General features: G+C 42.4%; 1 protein-coding gene across 10 annotated transcripts in view; it reads left to right on the forward strand.

Moving 5' to 3' along the window:
• Positions 1 to 78: 78 nt before the first annotated feature.
• Positions 79 to 19381, forward strand: part of epb41a (erythrocyte membrane protein band 4.1a) — a 74877-nt gene continuing 55574 nt past the window's right edge. For 2 of the 10 annotated variants that reach the window (XM_056398765.1, XM_056398764.1), the window contains exons 1-6: positions 91 to 319; positions 11827 to 12146; positions 14554 to 14856; positions 16835 to 16939; positions 18033 to 18075; positions 18166 to 18241. In XM_056398765.1, the coding sequence (XP_056254740.1) occupies positions 11835 to 12146; positions 14554 to 14856; positions 16835 to 16939; positions 18033 to 18075; positions 18166 to 18241 (839 nt within the window). In that variant the 5' untranslated portion in view covers positions 91 to 319; positions 11827 to 11834. Of the gene's footprint in view, positions 320 to 11826; positions 12147 to 14553; positions 14857 to 16834; positions 16940 to 18032; positions 18076 to 18165; positions 18242 to 19381 lie in introns of all 10 variants that reach the window. The other 8 variants (XM_056398766.1, XM_056398768.1, XM_056398763.1 and 5 more) reach the window with 7 other exon arrangements.

Raw genomic sequence — 19381 nt, forward strand, 5'->3', positions numbered from 1 at the left:
GCAAGTTTGATGATTTAGATAAATAATAATAATAATAAAAAAAAGTATCTATTTAATGCAGTTAAATAGAAATCTCATTTTAAGGTTCCCTCATGCAGATTGCGCCTCCTCTGAACTGCCTGTCAGACAACACTGAGGGCACACTACCACAGGACTCAGCGTTTTCTCCTGGTACCTAAAACACATTGTTAAAAACGCCGCTTGATAACGTTCATGAATTCTCGCTTTATCCGCCGCTGTCCGTGAGGAAAAAGTGACCGGTGAGCACCTGCCTTCGCACCGCAGCTTCCCCTCCGCTGGATGATCTGACCGGTGCACGGTGAGTGCTTCTTCTCCGTCACACTCAGCCGCTCCGACAATTTGTTGACATTTTTCACATTCAGCGCCATTTGCAGACAGGTACACCTACCGCCCCTTTTATTGTTCCCGCTGTCAAACGCGCTGCTTTTCATTACGGAACAAACGGCAGCAGGAAAAAATCGGGAGGTGTTTTTATTTATAAAATCTTTACATTGATCTCTTAGACCTGAACATGATGTGTGAGAATAAAGCGAGGCTGGAGGATCATAATAAGAACGAGAGCGGATGGACTCATAGTTACTTTTCATATTTTATCGCGATGAAACGAGAACTTGCAGCTGTTTTTTTTTTTATTATTAATTATTGCTTTGTTAATGTGTAAATGTAATGTATCATATATTAATGCTCTCATAGTTTCTGCAGTGGCTGTGAACAGCTCTCGTGTTATCCATCTCTGACACAGTGGGAGCAGGCGTTAGTGTTTTTCCATCTACAGACTGTAGAACCGTCATGGATACTAATCATGTGCTTTTAATTGTTCTGTTCAAAGAAAAAAAAAAGTTGCAGAGGAAAAATGTTCTGTTACAGCTGCAAACACTACACACTGTGTTTCATCAGGGGCATTTCTAACTGTCCGCCACAGTCAAAATGTAAAACACTGCATTTACAGTCATCAGTTAGACACTGGAGTATGAGGGAGTTAATATAGGCCCATTGTCATCTTATTATTCCATTTTATTTGCATATCTGATTTTGAATTGATTATTGTATAATCAGACAGCATCTCTATATGCAAATAATATTATATATAATATTTAAATATTTCTATATTTTCTTCCTCTCCTGTGTTTTATTTGAAGTGTTGATACATTAGATATATGTGTGGTTTTAAGAACCAAAAATCCATCTCAACCTAGTAGGGCTGCATGATATGAAAAAAAAAAAAAAAAATTTTGCGATTATTTTGGCAGAAGCTGATTATTGTATAATCAGGCAGCATCTCTATTTGCAAATATTTAAATATTTAAAGTTCCATATTTTCCTCTTCTCCTGTGTTTTATTTGAAGTGTTGATCCATAAGAAGATATATTTGTGGTTTTAAGAATCAAAATGTAGTAGGGCTGCACAATATCGTCACCTTCCTAAAATAATGGCCTAAGTCATGTTTTGACAAAAATGTTTTTTTTGCCTAAATCACCCCCTCATGATGCTGGCCACCTCTGGTAAAATCGCCTGAATCCTCAGTTGAGGGGAACATGCAATTCTACCCCCGGTTGTATAATGGCCTATGTCAAAAGTGTGACTCTTTTGTTGAGTTTTTTGTGTTTCCTGAAAAACCTGAAAAAATGACTTAGGCCATTATTTTAAAAGGGTGTCGATATGGAAAAAAAATATATTGTGATTATTTTGGCAGATATCGCAATTTACGATGTGGGATTGCAATTTCAGTTGGAATGGTTGTTTTATCATTTAATTTGAACTGAAAAAAAATTTAAATGGATGATGATGTGATTTTTGTTGGATGGTGGGTCCAGGTGGGCGGGGCTTGGGGCGTGGCTGAGAGCAGTGACTGCTTTGTTGTGACATCACAAAGTTCCAGAAGTCCTGACAGCTGGTTTTAAGGCTCAGTTTCTGAATACAGGCTGTGTGCATTTCTCTGTGGACTGAGGCTTTGATACTTTCACAGTATTAATATAGAAGCTAGACCTGATCTATAATCCAGCAACACATGGACATCTACTTAAGACTATACACAGCTTTAAAATATCCATAAAATAAGGTCTCCTTGCAGAATGCTACTGTTGAAGGTAGATGACTGTAGGACTCAGCTACTGTTACTAATAATAATCATATGCATATATTGTTGAACCTGACCAGAATGTCTCTGTTGTTGTCAGTTTAGTCACATATACTGGACTTGTCATTATTGACATATCCATGTTTTTGAATGTGTTTTCATTCATTTTACTACAGTATCAGAATCATTCCACAAAGAAATAAAACCAATGTCTGTTAGGTCCTTTAAGGACAAGACTAATTCTTTGTTGTGCTGCTGTGTGGTGATGCAGTGCAGACTTTACACTTCACTAGTAAACACTTCTATCAGAGGCTGGTGTGACTGACCGCATGTCAACATCAGCTTGATCTTCTTCTTTTAACATCTTATTTGTCTTTGCAGCTCTTTCACATTTAGTCCACTCAGTGGTCTTTTTTCTTGCACGCCATCCTTTGTGTCTTTGTGAGTGTGAAAATGATCTAATGTGAGACAGCAAAGAAGTATGCCACGGTGCTACGGCTGAGGGATACGACTTCAAATCAATATCACCATTATTTCAAACCTTTACCTCGATTATGATCAATTACTTTGGAGCCATGCGCTTCTTCTTCAGCAATGTGAGTGTGTTCCAGGTGATTAAACAAATTGGTGGAATTACCTTTTGGTCGTTATCCATGTTGCATTCATCACTGTCTGGTAGTTGTGACTGATAAGACCCCATCAGGAGGCGAGGTGGGTGTCTGAGTCAATGTTTTCTAAAAGTCTCAGTTTTAAGGGCTCAGAAACTCTGGAGTCAAGTGGACACCAGGTGTAAACTAAGCAAAAATGATGCATTTTAAAACTAAAATATGTTGGCTGTAGCCTGAAGCTCATTCATATCGCCGAATTCACTTTGACTGAACGTGGACTAATGTTAGTTGGACTGGGTGGAGTCGGACGACTGAACTCGAGGTAGAGGACAGTTCACTGGGGAACGCATTAACTGAATTAACCGACATGAGCAAGATTAAGTCGGTTTTGCCGCTTGTTCGGTTAATTGCCCAGCTGTACACACAGCTGTGATGCAGATGTGTACCTCAGTGCAGCTGCAGCTTTTACTTAAAGGCCCAATCCTTCATTTTTTTTGTTTTTTTTTTGTTTTACATAATTGGAGATGCATTTTAAAAATATATGAAAACATAGACCTGCTTTCCTGCTGTTTACACAGAGATGACTGATGTACACAAAGCTGAATGCACGTGTTGTTGAAGTGTAGTAAAAGACTTCTCAGTCAGTGTGAGAGTGACTGTAGCCTCCGGTTGTGTCTGTGTGTTGTGTAATTGTACCTGTAGGAGTCGCTGTGCTCTGAAATGTCACCTGTGTACCTGCAGGGGATTTGAACCAATGAAACACTGTTCGTGTGCGGGATGAATGGATGACGGGTGCTCGCTGTGGCGCTCTGCCACTTCTTCTTCATGACTCTCTTGACTCATCTGCCTCTTTATCTGTCTCTATATTTATCTCTCCCCTCCTGATTTCTTTCACACTCGCATGTTCATCATGTACAACGTCGTGTTTGCTCTTCATCGTTGGACACTGAAGAGGAGGAGATATACAGTTACTTAGGAAATCAGTTTTACCTGTTGGGTCATTGATCAATATTAAAATTCATGTTCTAGACGCTCTGGAAGAGATAGTTAATGGACATTCAGCTTGGATTATTTTGTGCTTGGTTTTTGGTGTGGACAGTTTCATCAACACCAGCATGATGAGTTTAACTGGCAATGAGACAGGACTTTGGTGTTGTGGTGTCATACCAACATGGCTGTGTAACATTATGATATGTTGATGCAGATGTAGATACAGATGAAGAATTCTAAATAGTTTTATCATGAAAGGACTCGTGTTTATCTCCCTGAGGCCTGGTCGGCAGCGTGACCCCGTGCTGCCATCTTCACACACACACACACACACACACACACACACACACACACACACACCCAGATGCTCTGATATATTTCAGGTCTTTGTGTGTTTCTGGGCTTTTGTCTTCGCTTGTGTCTTTCATCAAATATTCCTGCCTCTGATTTCATCTGGGTCAGGCTGACTTTCAGTTTCTGGGCTGTATCCAGAGCTCATGCTAGCAAAGCAACTGTCTGTGTGTGTGTGTGTGTGTGTGTGAGAGTGTGTTGGGGGCGAGGAGGAGGGAGGAGTGTCCAGTGGTGACTGATAGACATCAAGCTTCCTCTGGCCTGCACATCAGCACACAGCAGCCTTTAATCCCACACAGGGCCCGATTAAATTTAAAGCCGCTTTCAGTCCTTAAGCTCACTCTCAGCACTCTGACACAAACGACCACGCACTCAGAAATACAGATATGCCTAAGTACGTTTTCCCCTTTCACAGATGCATTTCATTTTCAACCTTTGAACCCAGCCCTACTCCTGTTCTTAAATGAATTATTTCATAATATGTATATATGGTTCTCAACTGCAAATATTTTAACTGCCAGGTACTTTGTGAGCGATATATCTATCTATCTATAGATAAACTCAGTTAGGTGAAGCCATGGAGCTGTATATATATATATATATACAACTCTATATATATATATATATATATATATATATATATATATATATAAAGCTCCATGGCTTCACCTAACCAAGCCAGTGAGGCTTGATTACATATTGTGATATGTCCCAGAACAAGCACATAGCAGCTCTGTGCACCCCGAGTGACAGACACACAGAGAGGGCCGCTGAAAACTTGATGGACTTATGCATGGTCCAGTCTGACTGACAGTCTCTGAGAGACAGAGAGAGAGAGAGAGAGAGAGAGAGAGAGAGAGAGAGAGAGAGAGAGAGCGAGCGAGGCAAGGAGGGGCTGTGCTGGGCTGGTCAGCTTTACAGTGAAATAAGATTTTACCCTTTTCCAATAGAAACAAAATTGAAATTGAATTGAAAATCAATATGTGGTGGTCAGTGTTGATACTGGCAAATAAATCAATGTATGGGAAATGCTGCTGTTCTAGTTGAGGTGTAATAGTGTGTTTGAAGCATCATGATAAACAGGCCATGAGAAGCTTTTTAAACCTGCAGTAAAGAACTTGTGTCTCCCTCCTCTGGAAGTGAGAGTAATTACACAAACACTGTCGACAGAAATTCCCCCAGTTCCAAGACGGTAACTCATTATTTAAGTAGAGTACATGTAGTAATTTATTGAGTCATAGGTGTCCCAAAAGAATAATAAATCTGTAAAAGAATAAGAAAATAAATGTGGAAATATAAAAAAAAAAAATATTGTATATTATTGTATTGTAGTCTGTTGTTTTTGTTTGCAAAAGAAATAGAGGAAAAACGACGCCAGATTCAGCTCTGGTAACACAACAATAGTTTAACACATCCTCCACTGGCTTCAGGACATACAAATATAACAGTCATCATCATCATCCAATTTTCTGTTTGGCTGAACATGAAAAAATTACCATGATGGAACAAACTGCTTGTTTCACTGAGGAAGAGGAGGAGGAGGAGGAGCTGTAGTCCAGCTCATCAAACTCTTGTGTTATCTGTGATGCCTGAACAACCAGCCACAAGAATGTTCTCCACTGTTTTGTGTGTGTGTGTGTGTGTGTGTGTGTGTGTGTGTGTGCAGTTCTGGTCACACAGTGCTCAGTACACCTAGAGCTGCTGACGGGGCAGAGATGGAGCCGCCAGCAGCTTCTGGAACTTCATACGGTGGCAAGCTGTGATCTGCGTCCACCCTCAATCTGCCAGCAGACCTTAAAGTGTTGCACCGAGAGACATAGTTTGTTCAACAGTTCAGGCCACGCAGGCTGTGTGTGGAATGATCTGAACTAAGACCCTGAAGATGTCCAACATTTCAAATAGCTGGAGTTCTTATTCTTCCTCTTAAATTATAGGGACAAGAAACACCTCTCGACCCGATGTATCAAAATAATGTGCCACTACTGAGCGTGTGCAACTCAGCCCCTATGTGAACCTTAAGGTTTCACTGTGCTTCAAAAACACTGGGTCATCTGCTGTCCAACCATGTGTGGAAGGCTTAAAGGTGGAGTCTGCATCCCACTGCCTACTTGACCTTTGTCCAACAGCTCTGTCTTTGTGTATCTTTTTTGTCTCAATGTGATGAATTGTACAAAATGGGATAAATGTGCACACTTGAGACATTCTCAGGTTTACAGTATATACAGAATATATGCAAAGATGTGGGAAATTGTGCTTATTTTAAAGAGTGTTCTATTATAAGTAACCGTAAAGCCCCATATCCGTAGGCCAGATTTCTTTTTATATGATTTTATTTTTAGGGAAAGACCCTCCTCTCTTCTCTGCTTGTCCCACTCTCCTGCTTTCCTTGAATAATTTTAGAACAGCCTCTGTTTCCTCGCTTCAGCCAGCAAGTCTGCAGAAAACACACATACTCTACACACCCCACACACACCAACCCTGTTTGTATACGACTAAACTGCAGCAGAAAATATGTTTTGCAGGAACATTTATTATCGGCAGTTATTTGTAAGGAAGTGTTTGGGGTGGACAGCAGCGTACAGAGCACATGAGGTGTCACACCAAAGAGCAGGGGGTTGATACCCAGATTCCAGTCTGTGGTTCAGGGTCACGCCCAGCAACATGACAGAAATAATTGATACAACGGTTGCTAGTCAAGCTAGCTTCCAGAGACAATACCCTGATGCCGCCACAAGAGGGCAGTAAATTACATGATGGATGCAAACACAATATGAGATCCTTTATGGGACTGAACGCTGTTCTGAGATCAGATGTAAGGAGAGATATCACTTCTACTTCAGTATTGTTCTAATTGATCTCTATTTTCAGTTTTAAATGGTCAAGCAATGCTTTTCTTGCTTTTCCTGGTCACTGGTCAAATATAAATACACAGGTTGTGTCTGAACTTTTTCTGTATCAAACCAGACCAGGATCTTTCCCTGTGAGAGTCTGAACACGATCATATAACAGTTTAAAGACCACCTCCCAAGTGTTTAACCCTTTTAACATCCATAAGAATACAATACATAAAAACAGATTCAGACAGCCAGGGTTTCATACATCACAAACCTAAGGAACCAATCCTGTCAACTTGTGGGGATGGGGGGCGGGGCTAAATAAACCTGAAACCTTGTCAGTACAGAGAGAGAGTTAGCATTAGCACAACCACTAACACTGTGTCAGCCACTGCCAGTTACAAGCTAACAAACAACATAAACAAATAAAAGATGCTAACTACGCTAACCGCTCTGATCCGTCTGCTAGTCTCTGGTTCTGGTCTCAGACTCCTCCTCTGAGTCTGGGTCTGACTGAGGCCCAAACATGTGGCTGAGTCTCTCTGATGTTTCCTCCTCTAACCATCTTGAAGCTCTCTGCTCTCTCACCTGTCCACCTGGAGACAACAAACATGTTGTCTGTGAACATTTTACTGATGCATTCAGTATCAACATACTGCCAGATTTGTAAATGAACAACATTTCCTTATAGTGAACAGTGACGACTATGTTCCCTATATATATTATATATATATTTGCTGTCGCAGTTAATTTTTTGTAGATGGGCATCATGTGAACGAGCTAACAGTGCCATCTAGTGACACTATACTGTTAAACATGAACTGTGATTATCTCTGCTGTCGGCATTGTTGCACCGTGACATTGTTTGTCTTGAGTTTTCCTGTTGAAGCTTCAGGTCCAGTTGGCGGTTTTTTCTGTTTAAAGCGACACTACACTCAAAACACAATGCTGCCTCTTTTCACTGCCCTGGCAGCCTAAGAGAACAAGAGGCTGATGGTTTTATCGTCTGAAAATAGGAATGGAGATGAGGTGTGGTGATGGCCTACATGTGTTCTGAGAGGATCAGCCTGGCCCATGATGTAGATTAATTAGTGAATGTAATGTGGTTCACTCTCAGAGTTAGTAACAGCCATGCACAGTTTTTTTCACCTCTGTTAATAAAGGTGTCACATCACTGGTGATCTGACACACCACAGTTACACTTGAAAGAATCTACATCTCTGAAGATGCCATAGCTTTCTTCATCTTAACCCACATGAAGAGTCACTGAACATGAGACTTTGAGTTCAAACGGAGTAGAAATATAGAACAACTGTCCTACACACTGTTAAGAGTTCATACAGAAACTGTATGCTGCAGTACACACATAATCAGTATTTCAGTGACAAAAGAGCATTACTTCTTTGACAAAAACATGTGAACTAAACTGTTTCTACAGCTCTCTTTCTGAACTAAACTTAAACTTAAACTTAAACTTAAAACTATAGTGCGGGAATAGTCAATTAAAACTCAAAGCGGTCCAGTGGTGGAAGACCCATCAGGAACCGGTTGTGGCCTCCTGCTAACAGTCAACTTGACCACCGACCGAGTTGACGGACTTCAGGTGTCATTCTTAGGGCCACACCTCTTACCTCACCTGTGTGTAACGGCGATCTTGCTGAACTGCCGTGGCTCACACACGTGTGAGTGTTGAACATATTTTTTCATATCAGTCCCAAATGTTTGTAATCTAGATAATTTTCGTCCCAGATGAACATGTTGGCATGTCTATCAGTTGACAGCTCTGCCTCTCACTTTACCCAAGACGTAAGGCTGCAGATCTGAGAGGAAGGCTGGCTACTCCAAGCTACCTTTTCAGTGCCTAGGAACACAACACTAAGAGTGACCCTTTGGTTCCCCAGGCAGAACCCCAACACAGCGGCGCTTGGCGGGAAGCTTGTGAGTATCCCCATGTCGGCCCAGTGCCTGTCACCTTGGGCAACTCTAGATAAGGAGAGAGTCCAGCCCCTCTCCAGGAGTTTGGCTCCAGAGCTTGTGCTATGTGTACAGGTGAGACCAACAGGTCTGAGGATCACTGGGCCACACGGACCCCTCCACCATGTCGAGGTGGTGATCGTCAGAGGGGACCAGCCCGAGCAGCTCCAGGAGGAAAAGCAACTTATTGCTGCTGCCTGTCTTTTCTTTAATCTTGCTCTCTCACATGGTGACAGCAACGACTGTCTGACTGATGCGGTGTTTCAGGTGCAGCCGCCCACGATCACTGCTGTAATGCAGTGACTGTGTGCAGGCATTACACTGTAGACGTGAGCAGTCAGCATTAATCACAAGCAGAGAACTGTGTCGGTGAGGGGATGATGCAGATCAGAACAAGTGATCATGACAGACAGAAGACAAGATGATGAGTGAGAATCCCAGCGGTGTCAGGAGGTCAGTGTTCCATTAGCAACAAGTCAAAGTGAGGCAGTGGATTTTACCCCCGTCACACTAGTTAGAAAACCATAGTGAAATAGCCGACCATGCGGCTCAGATTCAATAAGGAATGATGGTAGAAATCATTGTATGTTGTTATGTGCTTTTTCAGTGATGGAAGTTATTTTTACAGACTTTTGTAAAAACATCTGCCAATGTGAAATCTGTTAATGATAAAGTTGCACTCAAGACAACCCAGACCAGGAGAGAGAGGCTGCTGATTGGCTGCCGGTGGGGCTGCTGCATCTGCCTCGGTATCATGCAGGCCAGTTTCATTGTGCATTGTTCCTTAGTGATGTATAATGGAGTTTGTTTCCACGTTCATCTTCTCTGTGCTCACCTTCATTCTCGCTTTAATGTGTGTGTGTACCAGCAGTACTTTGTGACATCACAAATAGTTTGGAAGCCAGTCCTGGTTCATCATGCAGCTTACACTAGATTAATGTTGAAATTCCACTGGTGCATGTACACTGAGAATGGACACCTCAGTGAAGTAGGGGACAATTAGCCTATGACCACTTATTATCACATAATCAAGATTCAAACTTGCTTACCAACTTCATCACGAATGAGTCAATTTCATCTGCTGATGACGATTATGAATGTGGTAGAAAGCTAAGAAAAATGCAAGTAAGTGGGCCTTGAATTAAGATTTAGTCAAATCTGGCTTGTTTTGCTGTTATTGACTTTTGACACCTCTGTGCTGGCAACAGCTGCAGCTGGAGGCATGATGTTTCAGGTTGTCCATCCGTCTGACGGCCCAGTCGTCCTCGTGGACACGATATCTCAGTAACGCCTTGAGAGAATTTCTTCAAATTTGGTGCAAACTGGGACTGAACGATATGCAAAAAAAAAAAATTATAGTGCGATTATTTTGACTGATGTTGTGTTTGTGATATGAGTTGTGATTTCATTTGGAATTGTCATTTTTACACTGAAACAAAATATAAAAATGATGATGATGTGATTTTTGTTCCCTTACATCTGGAGAATATGATTTGTAGCTGGGGCGTCTCTGTAGCTCTACAATGCTTCATTTATGGTCTGTTGTGACACATTTGACATTTCTCAAAACTATTCCACCTCCTGCGATCTGGTTATTAAACTTGGTCATATTGCTATTTCGATAATATTTTGATTAATTGTTCAACCCTAGTACAAACCTCCACTTGGACTCAAACATAAACTGTTTATGGTGGTCAAAGATCAAGGTCACTGTTACATCATAAACACAAAATGCAATAACACTTCTCTGGACATTATTCGGCACTATAACTCAGGAACAGCAGGGGAGATTGTGACCACATTTCCTGCAACTTAACTGATTGGTGGAGACATACAACTTTGTCTTAAGCAGCTTTGAGAAAACTATTAAAACTTTGAGGCAAATTATAGATAAAAATGTACAGTTCAGTTGGGAATTGTGACTTTTAGAATGACTTTTCTTTGCGACTTTAGTAAACACGATCATTATCACAACATTGAAACATTTTCCCTAGAAAATTATGGGAAGACATTGGGAAAATGATCAAACCCATCCCTTTTTGGAGGCACACTGCTTTGTCAAACTTTAACACAGAAACATGGTCGAAACCTTAAACGGGTGACAACTATTAAGACTCTTTTGCATTAAATTTTCATTTTGATAGCCATTATGTTTTTTTTACAAAATCACAGTTTAAGTTTAATGTAATTTTTCGACCGTTTCAGATTTATAATGGTTGTGTATTGCTTGTAATGTTAACAGTAAGTCTGTGACATCACACTCACTCTAACTGACATCCCTGAAGATTTTATCCCCCCAAAAAACTCTTTCAGTCTCTTAAATGCCACACTTTCCAAGTTTCATGGACAATTAACATATAGAAACGTAGAGAAATGAGTCTTCTGTCACCCAGTGTTACTCTCACTGTCACATGAGTTGTGATTTTTGAAGAAATCCCCCCTCAGTGCAGAGAGTGCTGTCAACACTGCCATAGACGGCCATGTTAAACAAGTTCTTGTCACAAACAGAGGTGAGGGGAGTTTTGACATGGCGTCAGCTCCAAAACATAAGCAGCAGGTTCACATATAATACATCATTGTCTGTGTTGAAGCCTTGGGATGCTCGCAGTGAAAAAACTTTGTTGATAGGACTTGTACTTTTCTAACTATGAGGGCATTTTTGATGAAAGGTTTTGGCTTATAAGCTGTTGTTTGCCAAAGGATAGAGTGGTTTGTCTGCGTATTTCCATGCTGCTCCTGGGGGCCTCAGTCACCATAGCAACCAGTGTCTCAGTAGTTCCTAATGATTCAGCAGTTTCTGGGCAGAAGTGGATTTACCCAACTCTGATTTGAACGATTAATTGTAGGACTGGAGGTTCAAGAAGCTGAATCCACAAAGACCCCTGATATTAACATTTGGTTGTTTCTTTATCTCTCTGGCTTAGAGGAGTGTTTCTGTTCTTTAACTTGATTTTGTCCTCTACTTCCACAGCTGTTGCCATGACAACAGACGAGGCGGAGAGTCACCAGAAGAAGCCGAGGCAGCAGGAGGAAGTCGGCCAGGACGCCGGGCCACCCTCACCAGAGGAGGAGCAGCTCCGGCCTCGCAACCGTAACTCTGCCGGCCGTGGCCTCTCCCGCCTCTTCTCCTCCTTCTTGAAGAGGCGCTCACAGTGTGAGAGCGAGGGGGGAGAGAAGGAGGACAAGGAAGAGGAGGAAGCTAAAGCCCCCATCGCTGACCCAGAACCTGAACTGAGGACAGAGGGAGAGGTCGCCCTGGATCAGCACTCAGTAAGCAGCGCTGAGGCTCAGGTCAGCCTGTATGCTGTGTATCTGTTTCTGCAGTAGGACTGGGCAACACCACAACATTTGGTCTTGATCTAATGGATCAGGGCCAGGATCACTGATATTGATCCCAATATTGATACTTTTTATTGCTTAAAGCAGCTAATGTGCTTTCATGTTAGGAGGAGAAATATGTCATGATTGACCAGGTGAATTCGTTATTAATGGCTTCTGAATATATTTTAATGACCACCAAGTAATATCCCACACATGAGGCCTTTACTATTCTGTTAATTACCAAATCACATGCATTTTTGTTTCAGTAGTATGGCTACAACCACACATTCAGTTCACAGTATCTAAAGCCCGGCTTTGTCCGTCTGTTAAAGTGATGGATTTTGTTTCAGATAAAGTTGACTTAAATTAATGTTGTTTGTGTCTCATTAAGACCTGAGAAAGAGAGAGGGAGAGAGACACAGAGCACATGGATGAATGGATTTTAGAACTTCTTTTGCCACTAAAGCTTTAAAGAATTTTTTTGAACCTCTTTTGACTGTTTTAATGGACAGGTCTGATCTGAGGAGACATTGATTGAACTGATTTTATTTTCTTTGTGCATAAGAAGGTTTCAGATAAGTTTATAATCTTAGAGGGCAATAATGTGCGTGTCTAAAAGGGTTTAAGTTTACGTCCTATGAACCAGAGGTAACGACATGAAGACGTATTTGGACAAAAGCTAAATCTTGGTTTTGCAGGTGCTCATGTAAAGTGGGGATTGATATGATGTGTAAATGTTCTGTCATGTGACATGATGAGACAGATGACTAAGAAAACTCGGCTGAAACACCTCTTGCACAGACGTCAACCTCTGGGGCTGAAGCCAACACTGAAGAACCAAAACCTGTGGTTCCTCTAATGACCACTAGAGTCTGGCTCCAACAGTGAGTCAGTCCCCATAGACTCCCATGTTAAAATGTCCAACTTTACAGCAGAAACAAACATGTTTACAGCCTGGTACAAAAACAGTTTTGGTCTTTAGAGCTAATTTCCTCCTTCATGACACCTGTTTATATAACTCACCTGTTCACATTTTATCAAGACTTAAAGTTATGTGTATTTGAGGGCGTGGCCTCTTTGAGTGGCACACTGCCAAGATGGCGAAGGTGGAGCAGCTGACTCTTTATTTACAGTCTATGGTCTTATATAGGCAGGGTATAAAGCAAACACTGCAGAGACTGTCATTCATGAGTTTTAAGAGTTCCTTAAAATGAATGAATATCTTGGGGCGGCTGTGGCTCAGGTCGTCCTCTAATCAGAAGGTCGGTGGTTCCATCCCTGGCTTCTCAAAATTGCCCCGATGTGCCCCCATCGGTGTATGAGTGTGTGTGATAGAGACGAGCTGTGTATACACAGCGCTGTATGAATCTGTGTGTTGATGGGTGAGTGTGACTCAGTGTAAAGTGCTTTGAGTGGTTGTTAAGACTAGAAAAGTGCTATATACAGGAAATGCAGTCCATGTACTTGTTGTAACTTCTTGGGTGTGTCAGGAAGCAGCCAGGTGTGATGTCATGTCTACACAGGAAGTGTTTCAGCCATGTTTCTCACAACAGATTCTCTGTACACAGGACCCGCCAGGGTTTTACTCATTGTTTGATGGACCCTGTCCTACAACTCAGCTCTGTGTTTGAACACTTCCTGTGCAGACACAGACGGAGCGCTGAAGCTGCTCCGGCTGCTCATGCTAAAACCCACTGTTTAGACACGGTGTAAATGATACAGAGAAGCATTAGACATGGATTACAATTCAACCACACAAACCACCTCAGGAGGTGAGGCAACGTCTATCTCCATGATGCACATGTTATCTAACTCCCAAGTGTAACTACAGCAGTCAGCCATCTGTGGGAGGAGTCTGGAGCAGGGGTCTCCGCCCTTTTTTCCTCTGAGAGCTCCTCATGTCTTATATTACTGGTTACATTTATTCACACATTGTATCAAAACACTCAAAGTGATCTCCAAAACAATCAATCAATAAGATTATCTAACAATATCCAACATCTGGAACTCACATCAGTCGTGATTCAGTCAGACCTGAACACAGACATGAAAACAACCACAGTAAATAAACCTCCATAAATCTGATTAGAGATCAGAGAAAGAAGAAGCTCCTCAGTCAGTAAAAATGTAAACAAACGTGGGCTAAAAAAAAAAAAAAAAACAGGCCTGAAGTTGAAGCCCACAGTTTAACTCACTGTATCCATGGTAACATATTTCTGTTTGTTGGAAAAGTTTAGTTTATATCTGTTCCTGACAGTAACTCATTTGACTGACCGATGATTCGGTGTTGAAGAGGTCAGTTCAGCTTCAGTGGTCAGCCTGTAAATCTGTGACGGGACAACAGTGGACTGTGTTGTCATCAATCTGTCTTTGTCAGGCCGTCCAGGTAGAGAAGAAAGAAGTGGAAGAGGAGGAGGAGGAGGAGGAGGAGGAGGAGGAGGGTGGAAAGGACGAAGACAACGACAAGGAGAAAGGAGAGGAAGCTGCCCTGGAGAAGGAGGAGGACAAGGAGAAGGAGGAGGAGAAGGAGTCCGATCCTGTCGGAGGGAGTAAGGGAGAGGAGGAGAAGACGACAGAGGAGGAGGAGGAGGCCAAAGCTCCCAGAGCTCCACGCCGACCCAAGACCATGCAGGTCAAAGTCACCCTGCTCGACGACACTCTGTACGAGTGCGAGCTGGAGGTGAGGGCTGTTTTCATTTAACTTTATTCATACGTCGTGCAAACACACAGTCTCTAACGTCTGCCTCTCAATCAAAACAATAACAAAAGATGGTTTTTAGTAGTGTGGGATCATGGGAGTTGTTGTCTTCACCACCGTTATCGTCATCTTCTCCTGGTTCTGGATTCCTTCAGTGTCAGTGGTTCTGGTTTTTACCTGCAGCTTGAATGTTATGGTTTGTTGTCCACACTGTGATTCCTCAATCATGTTCAATTTAAGACACGCATGTCCATATGTTGCACTCCACACACACACACACACACACACACATCCTTGCCTCAGCCCCACATGGTCTGACCGTGACATGAACAATCACAAACCAAAAACTGTGATTTCTTGGCATTTTGTAGCTCTTACTTGTAGCGTCATATTCTGGAAAGATCATCATTTTTGGAAAGTTTGTGATCCCACATTTCTTTGTGTTTTAAAAATGGACAAATGAATCCCATAGGAGGAAGAAAAACCTGGCCATTAGACTAGAGCTATAATAATTGATTGATCATTAGATTAGTTAATCTACAAAAATCATCAGTAACTATTTTGATAACATAAAAATAATGATTGTTTTATTTATAGTTACATATTTAGTTACAGATATTTCCTGATTCTAGTTTGGTGTGGGCATCATGCTGACCACACTCAGTTCATACCACTGAAGGAACAGCAGCTCGGCTTTTATCTGCTTTTACACTTTTATCAACCAAAATATCTCAGTAGTAACTGTGTCTGCAGTATTTGCATTAAACAGAAATGAATCACCTTATGCTCAAACATGGTGTTTGATCCGGCCATTCCACGTACCCACAGCTAGTCTACTCAGCCAGGGATCAGCACAGGCCCCCCTCCCGGCCTGTCCCTCCCTGTGGGACAGATACTCACTTAATTGGTTTCATTTTTACTCCTCAGCGCCGGCGACAGTCAGAGCCGAGGCACATTGTTCTCAGGTCGTCCGTCTGTCCGTTCCATTATTGTGGACACAATATCTCAGTGACGTCTTGAAGGAACGTCTTCATATTTGGCACAAATGTTCACTTGGACTCAATGATGAACTGATTGGATTCAAAGGATCAAAGGTCAATGTCAGTGTGACCTCACAAAACACTTTTTAGCCATTTTCTCAAGACTTCAAAGCGATTATGACAAAATGTCACACAAATGGTTCATATTTTCTACGACTCTGGATAAACAGGGATGTGACCTGAAACTAGTCTGAGTGGAGGAGGAATACAACAATGAGGAGGTGATTCCAGTTTTAATTGGCATTAACGCCAGTAGCAGATTTGGAAAAACGGCAAGAATCATCTTAAAAAGGGATGAATGTGCATGGGTTTCTATCACACTGTGATCCAGTAGTACTACAGTTGAATGGACGCATGCGACAGTGACAAACAAAGGCAGTGACACCTGTAGTGGAATTGAATTGTCTGGTACTCAGGAGAAATTCCCCTGAACAGCGTCTTCATGACATACACACAGAGATAGAACATACCACTGGAAGAGGGGGCGTTGAACAGTCCAAGTGATTCTGGTCATTGTAACACCGGCACAATGAGCCACTCAGAGGGATGAGAAAAATGAGGCAACTCTTCAGATTCTGGACTTTTTGCCACCAGCTCACGCCACCGCAGACCAAACACTCTGCTCCGATGAACTCCTCACAGAGTGGAGTGGATCCACTTTTCACTTACACAGACTTAGACTCAGACAGCCTCTGAATCCTCACCTGATCCCGGACACATCTCACCACACCACACCCCCCTTACCGAACAGGGAGTCATCACCACGCACTGAACAGCACTGCAGAGATGTGGAACCACTGCTGCTCTCGCCATCTGCTCAGTCGTGTTCAGCTCATTATTCAACACGCGGTCCTGTGCGTCTTGTCAGGTGTGTGACATCAGCAGGGGAAGGTTTAATCACTCTGTCTTGTTCCCTTCAGAAACATGCTGCAGGCCATGAGCTGTTCATGAAGGTGTGCGACCACCTCAACCTGCTGGAGAAGGACTACTACGGCCTGGCCATCTGGGAGACACCTACCATGAAGGTGAGCTGGACTCTGACAGTCGCTGGTCAGCATCAGCTCAGCGCTCCAGACTAATGTTTCCACTGGTAGCACTGGGGAGAGGCTCAGCATTGGGGGTGGTGTGTTATCTCCCTGCAGGTTTTATGTTTCTCACTGTCATTCAAAGTTTGAAGCTTGAACAGTTTTGACCTGGTAACAAGTTCAGAGGTCAAAACTCCAGCAGCGTCTGCAATAAACAGAAGGACTTAATGACTAAAGCAACACATTTCGGCTCGTGTCCATCAGTGTCATCACAAAACATTACCACCAACATTTAAATAGGGTAGGTATGAGCCCGCCAATGGGGCTTCTACAAAGATGGGTTGCATCATGTGGCTTTAGGCCAATCATTGCATCAGGCTGGTAAACAGTACACACACAGCATAGCGTTCTCCTCGTACTGCAACCAGGGGCACTGTGGTCACCACAGTGGTTGAAAGCAGTAGTATTTCTTCTTCTTTGGCTCAGCTGGTCTCTCCCTGCAGCCTGCACCTTCATCATCAGCTGTGTCTGAGTCAGGACCTCAGCCCCCATCATTGCCACATTACTTTATACTGCTATAGAGTCACAAGAGTCAGCGTGAGTATGTGTTTTACCACTTAAACCATGTGTGATAAAGCAGGACAAATCAAAACAGATTGGTTTACAAATGTCATTCTCAATTCTCGTTTATAGATATTTTTTTATAATGTGAAAGAGTGGTGCAGTAAAGGTACTGTAGATGCAATGGAAGGTTTATTTAGCCTGAATGAACCAAATGATGCTCAAAGACACAAAATAGATGGCAGGCTGCTACAGGCTCGACCACTGACTTCATCACAGTCTGCTGAAGGATGTGCTGTGATTTCAGTTTGCTTGCTGGCTGCTGTAAATCCTTGGCTGCTGATGTAAAACACAGTTCTCCTTCTGTAGTTCTGTAGTTCAACAATCCCAAGCTCAATGTTCCATTAAGAAAAAGGCAGCTCTTTGTACAGTGTATAAATGTATCTGACGGGGAGATGAACCTCGGTGCTGAAGGACTTGCGGTGTCTGATGATGTCATACCTCATGCTACATCTGTCTGTCTCTTGATCAGACTTGGATGGACCTGACCAAGGAGATTCGCAGGCAGGTACAAGGTGAGTTTAACTTGACCAAGAAATACGTCTGGTGTTCTCGTTCTCTTTTGTAACATGTTGACATTTTTACACCCGCCCTTTTTTCTATAGGTGCAAACTACAGTTTCACCTTCAATGTGAAGTTCTATCCGCCAGACCCAGCCCAGTTGTCTGAAGACATAACAAGGTACCTTATGAGTTCCAGTGGTTTTGTCAACTACAACCTACAAACACTATATTTATGAAATCAAAAAGCGCATTGTGGAAAAGATGTATTTCTCCAGATGAGGAAGGTGAATCTTGTGCATGGGGTAAATCGGCTGGTTTTATCTTCACCCTGTGAGTCTGTCTGGGTCATCATGGCAAAATGTGGCCCCACTACCACAGAGGTGGTCTGAGTACTTTAGCGGGTGTTTATGTGTCTGTGGACAGACTTTGTCACCATAACAACAGCATCACAACCTGCAAGATACAGTCACGAAATGCTACAGGTGTGTAGCTGAGATCAACATGAGGCCGAGTTCAGAGGTGGGTGTGGTCCACCAACAGGTAATGAGCACTCATGTAATAATGTGGTAATAACTACTGAGTACTCATGTAATAATGTAGTAATATCTACTGAGTACTCGTGATAATGTAGTAATATCTACTGAGTACTCATGTAATAATGTTGTAATTACCACTTAGTACTCATCTAACATCGTCAAATCTAAATGTTGACGCGTGTTGCTGATCCCATGCTTGTCTCTAGTTATAACATGTAAAAGTAACTTATTCTAATTTATGTCAGAGACAGAAGAAACAAGTTACCATGTCGCTGTTAAACTCCTGCAAGTCAACAACGCTGGCTCCAGTCTGTTGGCTCATGAGCTTAAATATAGTACAACTAAAACAGCGGTTCATTTACTTGGACAGACTACTGCGGGTTAATTAAATATCAATTAACCATTAATATATGGGTCAGCCATATTGTAATCAAGCATCACAGGGGCATGAGAGCTCGGTCCTGAACTCTGATCAGCAGTTTGACAAAGAAATCTTAACTCGGTCAGTCATGTCTCGCTCCTCTCCTTAGGTTAAGTTCTCATTATTTTTCAGTGTGTTTTCAGTGTTGCACTGTTCTCCTCTACCTGCCCTTGTGTGTCTCCCACCAGTGTGGTTGTCTGCCCCGCCCTTGTGTATTTAGTCTCTGTCCTCCACTTCCTCTGTGCCAGTTTGTCTTGGTCCCTTAGTGTCAAGGCTTCCGGCAGTTTCCAGTGTTTAGTGTTCTTGGTTTTTTGATCTATGTGTGTTTACTCCGACCTCGCCTCTGCCTGTCCTGTGGAGG

The sequence above is a fragment of the Seriola aureovittata genome, chromosome 16 (assembly GCF_021018895.1).
Source record: "Seriola aureovittata isolate HTS-2021-v1 ecotype China chromosome 16, ASM2101889v1, whole genome shotgun sequence".
Lineage (NCBI taxonomy): Eukaryota > Metazoa > Chordata > Actinopteri > Carangiformes > Carangidae > Seriola > Seriola aureovittata.